Below are 15,474 nucleotides of genomic sequence, written 5' to 3' on the forward strand. Positions count from 1 at the left end.
CTCACAGTCGGCCACATTTGAGTGTGTCTAATAGTGAGTTGTCAGGACAGAACAGGGATTCTGTTAGTGTACCGCCCACCCCACTGCTCAACAGTCTCCTTGCCTGAGCTAGCCGGAGTGGCCTCAGGCCTAGTATTGGAGACCCAATGGCTAATTGTGGTGGGGGAATTCAACATCCATGCCGAGACAACCTTGTCGGGAGCAGCTCAAAATTTCATGGCCACCATGACAACTAACGGTCTGTCCCAAGTGGTTTCTGGCCCCATCTACAGTGCTGGACACCCTCTTGACTTGGTCTTGTGTTGGGGGTGAGATGATGGTGATGGTATTGTATAGGAACTTTCTATGGTTCCGCTGTCATGGAATGATCACTACCTGATCAGGTTTATACTTAGTGGGACTTTAAACCTCTGCAGGGATGGGAGGACCTATGAGGATGGTCCACTCCAGGAGACTTATGGATCTGGATGGATTCCTTATGGCTCTTGGGGATTACCCTGCCTTCTCGATAGACAACTCTGTCGAAGCTCTGGTAGACCCTTGGAATCGGGAAGTGACCAGGGTTGTTGACACAATTGATACTGAACATCTCCTTTCACAAAGCAGAGTTAAGTCAGCTCCCTGGTTTTCCCAGGGAGCAGCACCTACTTTGAAAGTAGTTGTTCTACTCCAGAAACTTCATTTTTGTGGCAGCCACAAATGATATTGAATTGTTTGAGACTTGATGATTTATTCATAGATTCATAGAGTCATAGGATCATAGAATGAAAGAGTTGGAGGAGACCACATGGGCCATCTAGTCCAACCCCCTGCCATGCAGGAAAAGCACAAAGTATCCCAGATGGCCATTCAGTCTCTGCAAAGTGTCCTGCAGGATGTCCCACAAAAAGAAAGTTTTTGCAATTTAATAAACTTTTTACCATGTTTATATGATAGAACCAATTAGGAAATGACATTCATCACCAAAGAACAAAAAAAGTGTTACATAGTGTTATTGAACTGATAAGTAGGCTGCGGGAGAGTTATGATTGTGGCAATAGTGTCAAAATTGTGACTAAGTAGCAATTGTGAATACGGAATAGTTACCAAGATTTACTCATCCGTAAATGTTTCGCATTCACAATCACTGCTTAGTCATGATTTTGACATTTGTGCCAGGGTTGCAAAACTCCCTCAAGTCTATTTTGCAAGCCATCAGCTGCATGGCAAGATGGAAATCTATGTTGCTGGCCATTGGAGCATGGTGGAATGGTATTTCCATCAAGCTGGGGACAGTCAGGCCAGGAAATGTTACTTGGTTACATATACCACACTGTGTATCTGATACAAAATTCTGGCCACTATCCATAACAAAATAGAATCTCCCTGAACAGAATAGATTTATCTTGAAGTAGCAGATGTCTGAAGGACAGAAGGAGGAAAACAGCTGTGACATTTGATCTGTGTGGAGAGACAGGTAAGAAATAAATATTATTGCTGTTCTTGAGTTCTTTTCTTTGTGGCAGTATTCAGGAACCTGAATGCTGAACCAGAACTTGACAAAGTTGTTTGTTGGCCTATAACTCCCAGAATCCCCCAATCATGCTACTGGTGGTAAAGGGTTTTGGGAGCTGTAGTCCATAAAAGTGACTTTGCTCAGCTCTTTGTTGGACTCATTAGGACTTGGTTTGTTCCAGGCAAAGAAAATTCTCGGTGCCATCCTGTCACACAGAAACCAAACAGAGGAACGATGAAATATGATCAGCTGCCTTTATTTCGGAAAGACCGGAAGAAGCCGAAGGCAATAGATGTTTGAAAAGCTCTGTTTACACAAGGGGAAGGGATGTACTGATGCTGCTTTTGACACAGCACCTGGCACCTGGTGGGCGTTAAATAACCACTAGCAGAGGTGATGAGAGAAACTCTGAAGAGCTTTTCTCTAATTTAGATGCATCTTAGTAAAGGGCCTCGAAAGTGCCAGTCTTTGGGCTGGGCAGAAAGTTCTTCTCTGGGGATGCCAAGCACCCCGGAGCAGACCCTGCATCATATGGCACCACCGATTCCAACCGGGTGCCAGTGGGCACATCCTCCTTGGGCTCTGCTGCTGGCTGACCATCCCTCTTCCCCATAGTGAGGATCCCAGCTGCCTGGTTATCTGAGCTGTGGAAGAGGCGGTAAAGGCGGCTCTGGAAGGTCTTTGTTGCTGTGGCACTGCCCCGCTTGCCGAGGGTTAGGATGCCATTGGCGTGGTTGCCTGTCCCATGAAGCAGCTCAAAGATGTGGCATGGGCAGCTCTTTTGTCGGCAACAGTCTGGCACAGCTTGTTTGCCCATTGTCAAGGAACAAAACAACAGGAGCAAGAGCAGGAAGGAGGCCCGTGGGATCTGCAGAAAAAGAAAGAGATGGAGAGAAAGAGAGGAATGAGGGTGGAAAGAGGGGGAGACTTTTATTTACTTATTTATTTGAGTCAGCAGTTTCCACTTTGTCTGGGACTGAATAAAATGCTGTCTCATTTGGAGTCAGACCATTAATCTATCTATGCAATATCTGTTGGCACTGACTAGGTTTTAAGCAGGAGATATTCGTAGTGGTTTGAGTATTGGGCAGTGGTTTGAGTAGTGGTTTGAGTTCTGGAGACCAGTGTTTGAATCTCCATTTGAAAATGGAGACTGTATTTCTATGGCACTTGAGGTAGCAGCTTGCACCGTGAAGGACACATTGCTCTGTCTTCTGCTGAAAGCTTAGCCATACTATTAGAAAGAAGATGGAGCTCCTGGTGGCACAATGGGTTAAACCCTTGTGCTGGCAGTACTGCTGACCAAAAGGTCAGTGGTTTAAATCCAGGAAGCGCGGTGAGCTCCCATCTGTCAGCTCTAGCTTCATGTGCTAGGACATGAGAGAAGCCTCTCACAGGATGGTAAAACATCCGGGTGTCCCCTGGGCAACATCCTTGCAGATGGCCAATTCTTTCACACCAGAAACAACTTGCAATTTCTCAAGTCGCTCCTGACACACACAAAAATTAGAGTGAGCTGTCTTAGGCAATGGATTTGAAGGTGTCCTTTTAATGCCAGAGATGGGGAAAGGCGGTTATGGGATTTTCTGCTTCTGGTGTCAAGATAACTCTGCTGGATTAGAGCATGATGCACTTTCACCTGAATGGGTGAGGATGGGATGCCATTTGCTTCTTGACCTCAAGCACCAAAACACTGTAAGATAGCTTTGTCTCTCACAGAGCAGAATGGCTAGGAAAGAAATAGAAGTACTTGTGCCTTGAAAGACTTGCTGCTTGAAGCAATTCCCTCATTCTGCCTAAAAGCAGGGCACAGTTCTCTATCCATCTCCCCCCACTAACACTGATTCCTCAAAAAAGGGCAGAAGGCTAGCCAAACAGGAAAAATGGCACAATTATCAGTCAGTTCTATCACCCCCACTTTGGAGATATTCAGACCATAACACAAATAACAACAACAACAACAATAAACCCATACTCACCCAGGAGCTGGCACTGGCAGTCTTCTCAAAGCACAACACCTTTTGATAAGAATCTGGACCTTTTTTGCCCTTAACACTGCAATGCTCTTTAGTAAAGGTTTTAAATGCGTCATGTTGTCATTGTTTTTAGTGTTTTATTGTTTTGTTTGATGTTTTATTATTTGCTTTATGAGTTTTACTGTTGTATTTGTATGCTGTTGTTTTGTTGGTGGCCTTGGCCTCTGTAAGCCACATCGAGTCCTTCGGGAGATTTTAGCGGGGTATAAATAAAGTTAATAATAATAATAATAATAATAATAATAATTAAAGTCAGAAGATAGTCCATTTGATAGATAATTTGCAGGGAATTATTTCCTGGAGAGCTGGGTCAGGTTCCATTCAGTCCAATCCTTTGTCTGAATGCACACTGCCATCAGCATAATGCTTTGGACTGGATTCAGATTAAGTGACCAGTATAGACATGGTGAAAGAGACAGTGCCTCGCAACTGGTTTGGTTTTTGTGTGTGTCAGGATCGACTTGAGAAACCTTTGGTGTGAGAGTATTGACCATCTGCAAGGATGCCAGGGGACACCTGGATGTTTTGATGTTTTACCATCCTTGTGGGAGGCTTCTCTCATGCCCCTGCATGGGGAGCTGGAGCTGACAGAGGGAGCTCATCCGCGCTCTCCCCGGATTTGAACCTCTGACCTGTCAGTCTTCGGTCCTGCCAGGACAATAACCTATTGAACCACCAGAGGCTCTAGAACTGGTTTACTCAGATGTATATATAATTTACACCTATGTAAGTCTTCTTCTGGTTGTTGAGGAGGATGAAATTATCTGCTGTCCCATACTCTCCAACAAGTTAGCCCTGCCATTAGGAAGAATGAGGCAATTGCCTCAGGCAGCAATTTTTCAGGACAGTCCTCTGCCATGCCCCTTTTCCAGAGGCTTTGAAATTGTTTCAGTTTTCCTCTCTTACCATTTCTCCATTTGTCCTCACTTCCCTTGTTGCCAACTGAGTTAAAAGCCTCCTTAGCCAATTTCTGCACATCAATGATTATTTTATAAAACTCAGTCTATAAACAATTACTTAACCGTAAAAAGCTGCTTTCTTGGGCTGCAAACAGGGTTTTGGTCCATGTAATGGTTTTCTACGATGTACCCCATAGTGCAAATTAGAACAATCTATTTTGAGGCTTAAAATGTTTCCTGGAACTCATTTCCTATCACTGTTCAAGATAACACTAGAAGAAATCTGCAATAAAATAGAAATACCTATCCCTGTCCTACCATGTCCATCTTCAGTCAATGCTTTCATAAACTACCAAGCTGAACTGTTATAGTAAAATTTCTGCCCTTCTGGTTGTTGCCCTTCTCTGCACATTTTTCCTGCTATATAATTATCTTTTTTGAGTTGGGGATAACCAGAACTTGGATATATAGTATTTTATTCCTTAGTATATGGCAGATTCAGGTCTAGTATATAATTGTACAATACCAATTTACTTCTATGATTATCCAGGTCAGAGGTGAATGAATATGCAGGTTTTTGTTTCATGTCAGGATCAACTTGCGAAATTGCAAGTCGCTTCTGGTGTGAGAGAATTGGCACCCGGTGACGCAATGGGTTAAACGCTTGTGCCTGGAGGACTGCTGACTGAAAGGTTGGCAGTTCAAATCTGTGCAGCACGGTGAGCTCCTGTCTGTCAGCTCCAGCTTCTCATGTGGGGACATGAGATAAGCCTCCCATAGGATGGTAAAACACCCAGGCGCCCCTTGGGCAACATCCTTGCAGACAGCCAATTGTCTCACACCAGAAGTAAATAGGCAGGTGGCAACTCATTATTCAAGTATATGAAAACTCAAGTATATGAAAGACTATATCTTGTGGATTTATGTGTATGTTGTCCAGAGAATGTTGTTCTCTACCATTTTTTTGAGTTTATGGGAGGATGCATGTGAAAAGAAGAGCTTGATGGTATAGTCATTGTTTACATTTGCTCTGTGTACTGATCCAAAGCAAAATAGTCATTCAAAGCATATACTTTGCATATTCAGGGATATTGTACCTTGCAATGTGCTGGCTGTCCTGCCTCAGGCAGCACAACGTCTTTGACTGTCCTTGTCCCTATCTTGTCATTCTTATCTTATTAGGTTAATTTATAATATGCTTTTCCCTCAAGAAGCTTGCAATGTTGTATGATGCTCTGTTTTCTTCATCCTGACAGCAACCATGTGAAATAGGTCAAGCTGAAGGAGAATGGGTCCATCCAAAGAATGTCATCAGATTGTATTGAACCTGGAGTTCTCAAATTCCAATACAACACTCTCCTTACTATACCACAGTGAGTCTCATTACCCACATTTTGAAATTCCCATTGTTCGGTTTGAAGCATTGCTCTATACTGTCCCACTAAACCAGTGGTTCCCAACTTGTGGTCCATGGACCACCAGTGGTCTGCAAGAACGGAAATATGGTCCATTACTACACTGTTGCCTCGAAACCACATGTCAACAAGGCAATGGGGATGCTGGGAGAGGAGAGGTTGACTACCCACAAAAATTACTACTACCACATCAGCTATAGATTATTAAATATAGTTTTCTGTGGGCGAGCAGATGGTGACTACTGGATGGCATATGTTCTACATCAGGAACTAGAGCTGATGTGGTCTATCCAATGCAATTTTCTGAAGCAGCACTCCCAATAACCAAACCGAACCTAAAGCTGACCAAAAACTGATTTGTAACCCTTTCGGTACTAATGTTGGAGAGTGGTCCCTGGTCAAGGTGGTATCTGTTCAAATGGTCCCTGTTCAATAATCATCATCATCATCATCATCATCATCACCATCATCATCATCATCTATATAAATAAAAATGTAATGTTCGTTTGTGGGATTAACAGAACTCAAAAACCACTGGACAAAATGACACCAAACTTGGACACAATACACCCACAACCCAATGTATGTCCTTCACTCTGAAAATTGCTTTTGTCATTTGGGAGTTGTAGTTGCTGGGATTTATAGTTCACCTACAATCAAAGAGCATTCTGAACCCCACCAAGGATGGAATTGAACCAAACACAGTTCTCCCATGATCAACAGAAAATACTGGAAGGGTTTGGTGGGCAGTGTCCTTTGGTTTTGGAGTTGTAGTTCACCTACATCCAGAGATCACTGTGGACTCAAACAATGATGAATCGGGATCAAACACTACACGAATACTCAATATGCCCAAATGTGAACACTAGTGGAGTTTGGGGAAAATAGAATCTTGACATTTAGGAGTTGTAGTTGCTGGGATTTATAGTTCACCTACATTCACATAGCATTCTGAACCCCACCAATGATAGAATTGGGCCAAACCTCCCACACAGAACCCCCATGTGGGCCACAGCAACGTGTGGCAGGGGACGGCTAGTAATAATAATAATAATCTTTATTTATACCCCGCCACCATCTCCCCAATGGGGACTCGGGACAGCTAACATGAGGCCGAGCCCAAAAAATAATACAACGAAATAAGAAACAAAACAACAGAAAATTAAACACAACAAAATACATAATGTAACAAAATAAAATAGACAATGCAGAATCTATATATATAAATTTGTTAGGGGCATCCAACGGAGAAACAAAACTCAAAAACCCCCCAACGAAACTTAACCAAAATTCCCATGCCCATAACACAACCCACAAGGTACAAACATATCTACTCAAAATGAAAAACAACACAACAACACACTCACAAAACGGCAAAACAACTGAGCATGCGCACTGGCGCCCAGTCGCAAGTTCCGTGGCGCGCGCACATGGCCTTCCGGCCAACGTTCCCTCTGCAGAAACCATGCCCACTCCAAGCCCCGCCGCGCCGCTTCCCGCACACACACACCCCCTGCCGCACACACACACACAACCCCACACTCCATCACTCCCCCCGCCGCCGCACACACACACGCAACCCCACTCCCCCTGCCGCCGCACACACACACGCAACCCCACACTCCATCACTCCCCCCGCTGCCACATGCACACATGCAACCCCACTCCCCCCGCCGCTGCACATACAAACGCAACCCCATGCTCCATCACTCCCCCCGCCGCCGCACGCACACACGCAGCCCCACTCCCCCCGCCGCCGCACACACACACGCAACCCCACGCTCCATCACTCCCCCTGCCTCCGCATACACACACGCAACCCCACGCTCCATCACTCCCCCGCCCCAATCTTACCTCCTTTTACTTCACGCCACCTCCAAACCCCACCCCGCCCCTTCCCGCCCTGTCAAAATCTAGGAAAGACAGGAAGGAAGGAAAGAAGGACGAAAGAGAAAGGGAGGTAAAAAGGGGGAAGGAAGGAAAGTTAGAGAAAGAAGGAAGAAGAAAAGGAAAGAAAAGGAAAGATGAAAGGAAAGAAAAGAGAGACAGCAGAAAAGAAAGAAAAAGGGGGAAGGAAGGAAAGAGATAGAGAAAGAAGAGGAGAAGGAAAGATAGGAGGGAAGGAAGGAAGGAGGGAAAGAAGGAGAGAAAGAGGGAAGATTGGCCACATTTCTATTATTATTATTATTATTATTATTATTATTATTATTATGCTATTGTTCCTATGAGACCCTTTTAGGGGGAATGGGAGAGGTGTCAGGTCCCAGAGGCAATGCATTGCATTATTGTTATTGTTATGATGGTGGTAAAATAAAAGGAAATAAAAAGTGAAAGAAGGAAGCAAACAGGGAGGGAAGAAAGGCAAAGGAAGAAAGGGGGAGGGAATGAAGGAAAGAGAGAAGGATGAAACCAAGTAGTGAAAGAAAGAAAGAGGTAGAGAAGGAAGAAAGGAGAGAAAGGGGGAGGAAAAGGGGGAAGGAATAGGTAGGGACCTCTCTTTCATAATAGTCCAGATATCTACCTCAACTTTGATAAGTTTTACTATAGGCCACAGCAACGCGTGGCAGGGCACAGCTAGTAACATAATAAAATCAATCACATAGGGTGGGCCAAATGTGCAGGATAAAATGATAAAAACATTAAAAGCCTAGATGATATAGGAAATAGAAAAAGTATATTTGTAAAGAAGGAGCCCAAGAAGGAGGAGCAATGGGGTTTGGTCTACATTAAGGGGAAAGCGCATCGTGTAGACAACTTCAGATTGAAACTAACAAAAATGGGTTGGATGGTCACTCTCCGAAGGCACATTGGAAAGGCCAAGTTTTTAGATTTTTCTTGAAAGCTGCTAGGCTGAGGGCTTGCCTAATTTCATCTGGTAGCGAGTTCCAAAGCTGGGGGGCCAAAGCCCCCGTGGCCCCTGGTAAAAAAAAAAAAGGTTGGGGACCACTGCCCTACACCAACTGGCAGCCTAGTGGGTGCAGGTGGCAATATTTCTATTCTCTGTTCAATATCTGGATCCTTTTACCACCCAAGATTTGCACAACTATTAGAAATCAAGAAAAGAGAGTAGCTTCTGAAAGCTGATATACTTTTTAGTGAGTTATGACAGCGCAGTGTGTGCTATCATTTGTTGCTGCAAACTTCCAAGTCATTTCTGGCTTATGGCAGCCCTGAGGCAAACCTATCATGGGGTTTTCTCAGCAAGATTGAATCAGAAATAGTTTGCCATTGCCTTCCTCTAAGACGGGGAGCATATGACTTGCCCATGGGCACCCAGTGGGTTTCCATGGTTAAGCTGGAATTTGAAACCTGGTTTCCAAAAATCCAGCTACACTACACTGGCTCTCACTTTTACTATGATAGCCCACTTTTTTGGTTATTGTGGATGTCGGAATTCAATCACAAAATGATGCAAATACCTGCCACACACAAACCACTTTTTATATAATGCACCCTCCCTACTCAAGACATCCGTTTCTATATTGTTGGAGGAATCAGGAATCCATCTCGCTAGTTTCTTGTGGCGGGATGTGCTAAAGCAGAGATCCGCAGGTACATATGAGGATCCTTAGAATATCCCTACCAATGATAGCCTTGAAGGGGAAACGCTTCATCTGCAAACGCTATTTTATCTTAAATCATGTCCAACTGCAGGAAAATAGTTAATGTGTCCCTGCTGATCCACCTGTTCTCTAAGAACACAGAAATATTCATTTTTTGTGTCAGGAGTGACTTGAGAAACTGCAAGTCACTTCTGGTGTGAGAGAATTGGCTGTCTGCAAGGATGTTGCCCAGGGGATGCCTGGATGTTCTACCATCCTGTGGAAGCCTTTTCTCATGTCCCTGCATGAGAAGCTGGAGCTGACAGACAGGAGCTCACCTTGCTTCCCAGATTTGAACCGCTGACTTTTTGGTCAGCAGTAAGCAGTCCTGCTGCCACAAGGATTTAACCCATTGCACCACCAGGGTATCAGCCACCACGTCAACGACTTAAATCTAGAAATAGTTTTCTAAGGTCTACAGAGACACTCGCTGGAACACCTCAGCAAGCGAGAGTCCAAAAGTGGCAGGCTCAAACCCAGAACCTCAGCCAATGGCTGATACTAAATGAGAGACTCCCCCTGGGCACACAGAAGACTAGGTGACTTGGAAGGCAATGAACAGACTGCGCTCTGGCACCACGAGATTCAGAGCCAACCTCAAGAAATGGGGCCACAAAGTGGAATCCACGACATGCGAGTGTGGAGAAGAGCAAACCACTGACCACCTGCTGCAATGTACCCTGAGCCCTGCCACATGCACAACACCAGAAGCACTCCAAGTGGCCAGCTACTGCTCAAACTACCAAACTCGCAAATTTTGTATTTTGTCTGCTTGTTTGTTTTGTTCTGTTAGAAATGTAATACAATTGACTGTTTACCCTGACACGACAAATAAAATACCACCAGGTGCTCCAACACATAACTGATCATGTTAGTGATGAGGTCTGCATCATTTGGAATATTTTCAGGATTAGAAGCAGGCAAGGTAGCTACAGAGATGTCAACATTGCTAGATAGATATCTCCTGATGCAGCATTCCAACCAAAATCTTCTATTACACCGACAGAGTGATGCAAAATTATGGGTTTCATAGCAGTCTTTTGTTTGAAGAGAGAATATGTGACACTCCAAAAGATTGTAATCTGCATCACTCCAAAAGTCTTGTAAAATACATCTTTGGCAAGCGGTGCAATGAAACCACATTGGGCAATTTAACTGCTTTTTCTTCCACTTCCTTCAAGGGATTATTTTAGCTTGCATCGCTTCACTTGAGATTGTTATCCCCCACAACCCATCTTTGCCCCCGCTAAAGAGAGGAATACTTTTACCTTAATATTGTGACTCTCCATTGTCTTGGGTTATCTTCAAAGCCACAGGTGAACTTGTGTCATGACCCTCCTGGGGCGATGTTTGAGCAAATGCCAGAGCAGGCAGCCAATTTATAGTCGGATTTTGTGCAGGCATTCAGCATCTTGCTTGTTCTTGTATGTGACCCCCTCCCCACTCCCCATGCTGGTGGCAAAAATAACACTCTCCCCATCATCTCCTGAGATGGGATCAGAAAAGAGATGAGGATGCTTCAGTAGCCCGTCTCTTAGAGACAGGCCAAGTCATCCACCTGCCTTTGTCGCTTTCCTTCTGCTAACGAACTCGCGGCTGTCGAAAGAAGCGGGCAGCTACAAAAGCAGCCAAAGGCTAGGCTGGGATAATGAGAGGGTCTGCACTCGTTAGCATGGGCCTATTAGGATAATTACCTCAAAAAGACAACGGAGGAACTAGCGCAATGCCCTTTTCGTTGCTCACTTGGAGCACGCGGCATCAACATATTCCTATCTGTGGAGTCACATAGCTAGAACTTTGGGGTACTTTTTGCGGAATGTAGCGTATCATGGAATCAGACCTTTTTTCAGTCTGTAAGAATTCCAGGAGGTCATTTAGTCTAGTGATCTGTTTAGATTAGGGCTTTACATTAAAAGCATAGGAAAGTTACTGTTCTGAATTCCAGTAGGTCTTCTGTCTCTCAGATTCTGCTTGCTTTAGAACAGTGTTTTTCAATTTGGGGGTTGGAACCCCTGGGGGGGTCACGAGGGGGTGTCAGAGGGGTCTCCAAAGACCAACAGAAAACATAATGTTTTATGTTGGTCATGGGGGTTCTGTGTGGGAAGTTTCGTCCAATTCTATTGTTGTTGGGGTTCAGAATGCTCTTTGATTGTAGGTGAACTGTAAATCCCAACAACTACAACTCCCAAATGTCAAGGTCTATTTTCCCCAAACTCCATCAGTGTTCACATTTGAGGATTCATGCCAAATTTGGTCCACATCTATCATTGCTTGAGTCCACAGTGCTCTCTGGAGGTAGGTGAACTAAAACTTTAAAACTCAAGGTCAATGCCCATCAAACCCTTCCAGAATTTTCTGATGGTCATGAGAGCTCTGTGTGCCAAGTTTGGTTCAATTCCATCGGTTGAGTTCAGAATGCTCTTTGATTGTTGGTGAACTATAAATCTCAGCAACTACAACTCCAAATTACAAAATCAATCCCCTCCAACCCCACCAGTATTCAAATTTGGGCTTACATTTGTGCCACATTTGGTCCAGCAAATGAAAATACATCCTGCATATCAGATATTTACATTAGGATTCATAACAGTAGCACAATTACGATTTTGAAGTAGCAATGAAAATAATTTTATGGTTAGGGGTCACCACAACATGAGGAACTGTATTAAGGGGTCACGGCATTAGGAAGGTTGAGAAACACTGCTTTAGAAGGTATGTATCTAGCACTGAATTAGCAAATGCTCCACTCAGAAGTACAGTTTCTACCATTCTCTGGTTAAGATTAGGTTTTTAATTGCTTTTTATCTGTCCAAACATACCTCCCTCTATGAACCATCTCCTTCTATGAATCTAAGATCATCTGGTGAAGCCCTGCTCTCGGTCCCACCTCCTTTGTAGATGCGACTGGTGGGGATGAAAGACAGGGCCTTCTCAGTGGTGGCCCCTCTTCTATAGAATATCCTTCCCAATGAAATTAGATCACCACCCTCCCTCTTGGCCTTCAGAAAAAAAGCAAAAACATGGCTGTGGAACCAAGCATTTGAGCAGTAAGCAGGACAAGAAATGAATATAGATTATGTGCAATTGTTATTTGATACTGGAATGGCCTGGACCATGCTTCTGGATTGTGTGATTTTAATGTTTATGTTGATGTGTTTTTAATCCCATGTTTTAATTTTTAATATATTTATGTGTTATGATTAATTGATAGTTTTGATGTTACTGCTGTTAGGTTTTCATGTTTTGTGAGGCATTGAACTTTGCCACGAATATGTTGGAAACCACTTTGAGTATATAAATGAAGTAAATAAATAAATATTTTTAAAATATAAATATTTTTAATCATGCCAGAAGTGACTTGAGAAACTGCAAGTTGCTTCTGGTGTCAGAGAATCGGCCATTTGTAGAGACATTGCCCAGGGGATGCCCTGATGTGTTACCATCCTGTGGGAGGCTTCTCTCATTGCTAAGACATTCAGATGTGGAAATGAGGTGGATGGCATTCTTGGCTCTGGGCATTATCAAAAGAAACAGAAAGAGAGAAAGAAATTCAGGTTTTATTGTCAACAGAATCCAATCTTCTCAGTTCCAGAGCAAGCCGTCCTAGACTAGCAGGAGAAAAGCCGTACATCCCCACAATGAGAAAGTGAGATGGGGACTAATATAAGGACCTGAAACACAGGGGTTTTTTTTGTGAATTCAAAACTTGGCACGGTTGTGATATGTGAATCCTCAAATATCAACTCTCTCTCCCTCCTCTTTTTTTTTAAAGTGGAAGAGGAGACAACGTTGAAATACTTAATCTTGGAGGCTGTGGATAATTTTCAAGGATGGAGTAGTTTCAACTTGCTTCAGATGGATACAGGAGAGGGGGCAAATACAACAAGTAAGGCAGTGCAATCCTAATACAAAGGTGGATAGACTTTAAATATAAGAATTATAAATAATTGCTGGCAGAACCTACTTCTACCATTTAATAGCAGATTGGAGGATAAAACAACCTGCTTGCAAAACCATTCTGCTCACCAAAATAGGAGTAATGGTTGGAAAGGGGACCAGAAGCAAATTTTAGTAGCCCCACAGATACAACTACAGTGTTGGCACACAGTTAGGCTAGAATAAGGAATGTCTGAAGCAATTTTAAATCACCAAGGGCGGATCTAGACAGTCCCTTTATTGCGGAGACTTCCGCAATAAAAAAATGGGGCTGTCCAGACAATGTTTTGGACAATCCTGAATTAATTCACCACAAACCAGCAAAAACCTGGGTTGTGGTGAATTAATTAGATAGTGGGTTTATTCTGCACCTTCTTGGAAGGAGTGGGATAAACCCACTACTTCTGGTGTCCAGAAAACTGTGGGAATCCCAACCCCCTTCCCCAAAGCCTCCACATCCCTTTAAAAAACAAACTAAACTTACCTGGCCTCTGTTACAGTGTTGCTGGAGCTCTCTGGTGCATAGAAATTATGTGGCAGGAGAACAGGGGGAGGAAAATCATCCCGTCCCCCCGCTCTCCTGGCGCGTCATTTTTACGCAGCAGGAGAGCTCCGGTAACACTGTAATGGAGGCTGGGTAAGTTTACTTTACTTTTTAAAAGGGGTTTGGGGGTTGCTTTTAGGGAGTGGGGTGGGGTCTCCAGATGTTCTGCCAGTCCAGTCCTGGAGGAACATCTGGGCACTCACCCCAGAAAGTGCCCGCTTTCTGGGGTGGATGTGGATAGGAGCACAGAAGCATCCACGTTTTTAAAATGCGGATGCTTCTGGGATAAAGGGCTGTGTGGAAGCGCCCCAAGACTGACAGATTTTTTTATTCAGCACAGCTTCAGCTAACCCGATGTTGGCTTGCTTGGCCCTTGGCTATTTTGGCTAGTGAAGACTGCTGGCAAAAAGGTTTTGTATATAAACCATAATACTTTACTGCTGATGCACCTTCAGGTTAGGATTGCATTGCTTGTTGTGCCCATGATTATCTATGACTATAAAAGAATCATCAGAGCTTTTTAAGATTCAAAATATAAACACAGCCCACTATACTTTCTTCTCTTTCAAAAGAACCTTTTCCCAATAACATTCTTGAACTGGGCAGACTGTGAAAAGTCCCAGTTGAGAGAACATAATGATTTGAATAATTTTAACCAAATTTAGAAAAAATGAGAACCCTTTCCATGGTCCAAACATGGCCTCAGCCCATCACTGCAGAAAAAGGAGCTGCCTCTGGTTAAATCATGACTTGCTGATACTCATCTCCTCCCCTCCTTTCATTTCTATCCAGAAGCTTGATAGCACTGGGGCAAGTCGAGGAGAGGACAAGAAACGCAGAGACATCTTCCTTTAGAAATGCATTTTCTTAACATTAGTTTCCCGTTACTTCTAGATCAGTGGTTCTCAACCTTTGGGCCCCCATATGTTTTGGCCTCCAACTCCCAGAAATCCTAACAGCTGATAAACTGGCTGGGATTTCTGAGAGTTGTAGGCCAAACTCCTTGGGACCCACATGTTGAGAACCACTGCTTTAGGGGAAGAGAACAGCAAAATTCCTCTGACTTAACCCTGCCAGGAAAACCATTAGAATTGACTTGAAGGTTTGTAACAACTTTCAACAGAAGAGAATGCTTGGGAAGTTCAGGAAAATGAAGCCCAGGGAAGCTGTCACCTCTGCCTCTCCACAGGTTAAGAACCACTATTCGAAACCGTATCTCCATCCCATCATCCACAGTCAGCAAGGTCAATGTTGGCAGTGGTGAGTGTAATAGTTCAATATCCTCTAGAAACCTAAGATTGGGGAACCACAACACAAAGGCTAAACCTGACTTTCTCTTCAGCCTCTAAGGAAGATGGATCCGTCTTATAGAAGATGGATTTTTCAGCTTTGCTTAATCATCGTAATGTAGTTACTGAGGAGAATGCAACTATAACATCCAGTTTGGTCTTCCCCATACTCTAGTGAATTAAGTTTTAAGGCAGAGAGAAAGAGAGTCTATTTGTGGATTCAGTCCATGAATAGCCAAAACTCCAGAGGACATCTTC

The 15,474-nt window shown here is 43.7% G+C and overlaps 1 protein-coding gene across 1 annotated transcript; it reads right to left on the bottom strand.

Moving 5' to 3' along the window:
* Nucleotides 1-1,758: 1,758 nt before the first annotated feature.
* HCRT (hypocretin neuropeptide precursor) lies at nucleotides 1,759-10,788 on the bottom strand. The gene is made up of 2 exons (XM_060783139.2): nucleotides 10,716-10,788; nucleotides 1,759-2,363 (listed from the first exon to the last, which is right to left on the bottom strand). The coding sequence occupies exons 1-2, from the start codon at nucleotides 10,734-10,736 to the stop codon at nucleotides 1,935-1,937; spliced, it is 450 nt and encodes a 149-aa protein (XP_060639122.2). The 5' UTR covers nucleotides 10,737-10,788; the 3' UTR covers nucleotides 1,759-1,934.
* Between the last annotated feature and the right edge of the window lie 4,686 nt (nucleotides 10,789-15,474).

Source organism: Anolis sagrei, chromosome 6 (genome assembly GCF_037176765.1).
Source record: "Anolis sagrei isolate rAnoSag1 chromosome 6, rAnoSag1.mat, whole genome shotgun sequence".
In the NCBI taxonomy this organism is placed as follows: domain Eukaryota; kingdom Metazoa; phylum Chordata; class Lepidosauria; order Squamata; family Dactyloidae; genus Anolis; species Anolis sagrei.

What these genes read in the sequence shown, in the direction of transcription:
- HCRT (XM_060783139.2), bottom strand. Translation starts at nt 10,736, where the DNA reads ATGGAGAGTCACAATATTAAG. An exon ending in TGGAGAGTCACAATATTAAG is followed by an intron (nt 2,364 to 10,715) that starts GTAAAAGTATTC and finishes CTTTTTCTGCAG; the next exon opens with ATCCCACGGGCCTCCTTCCT.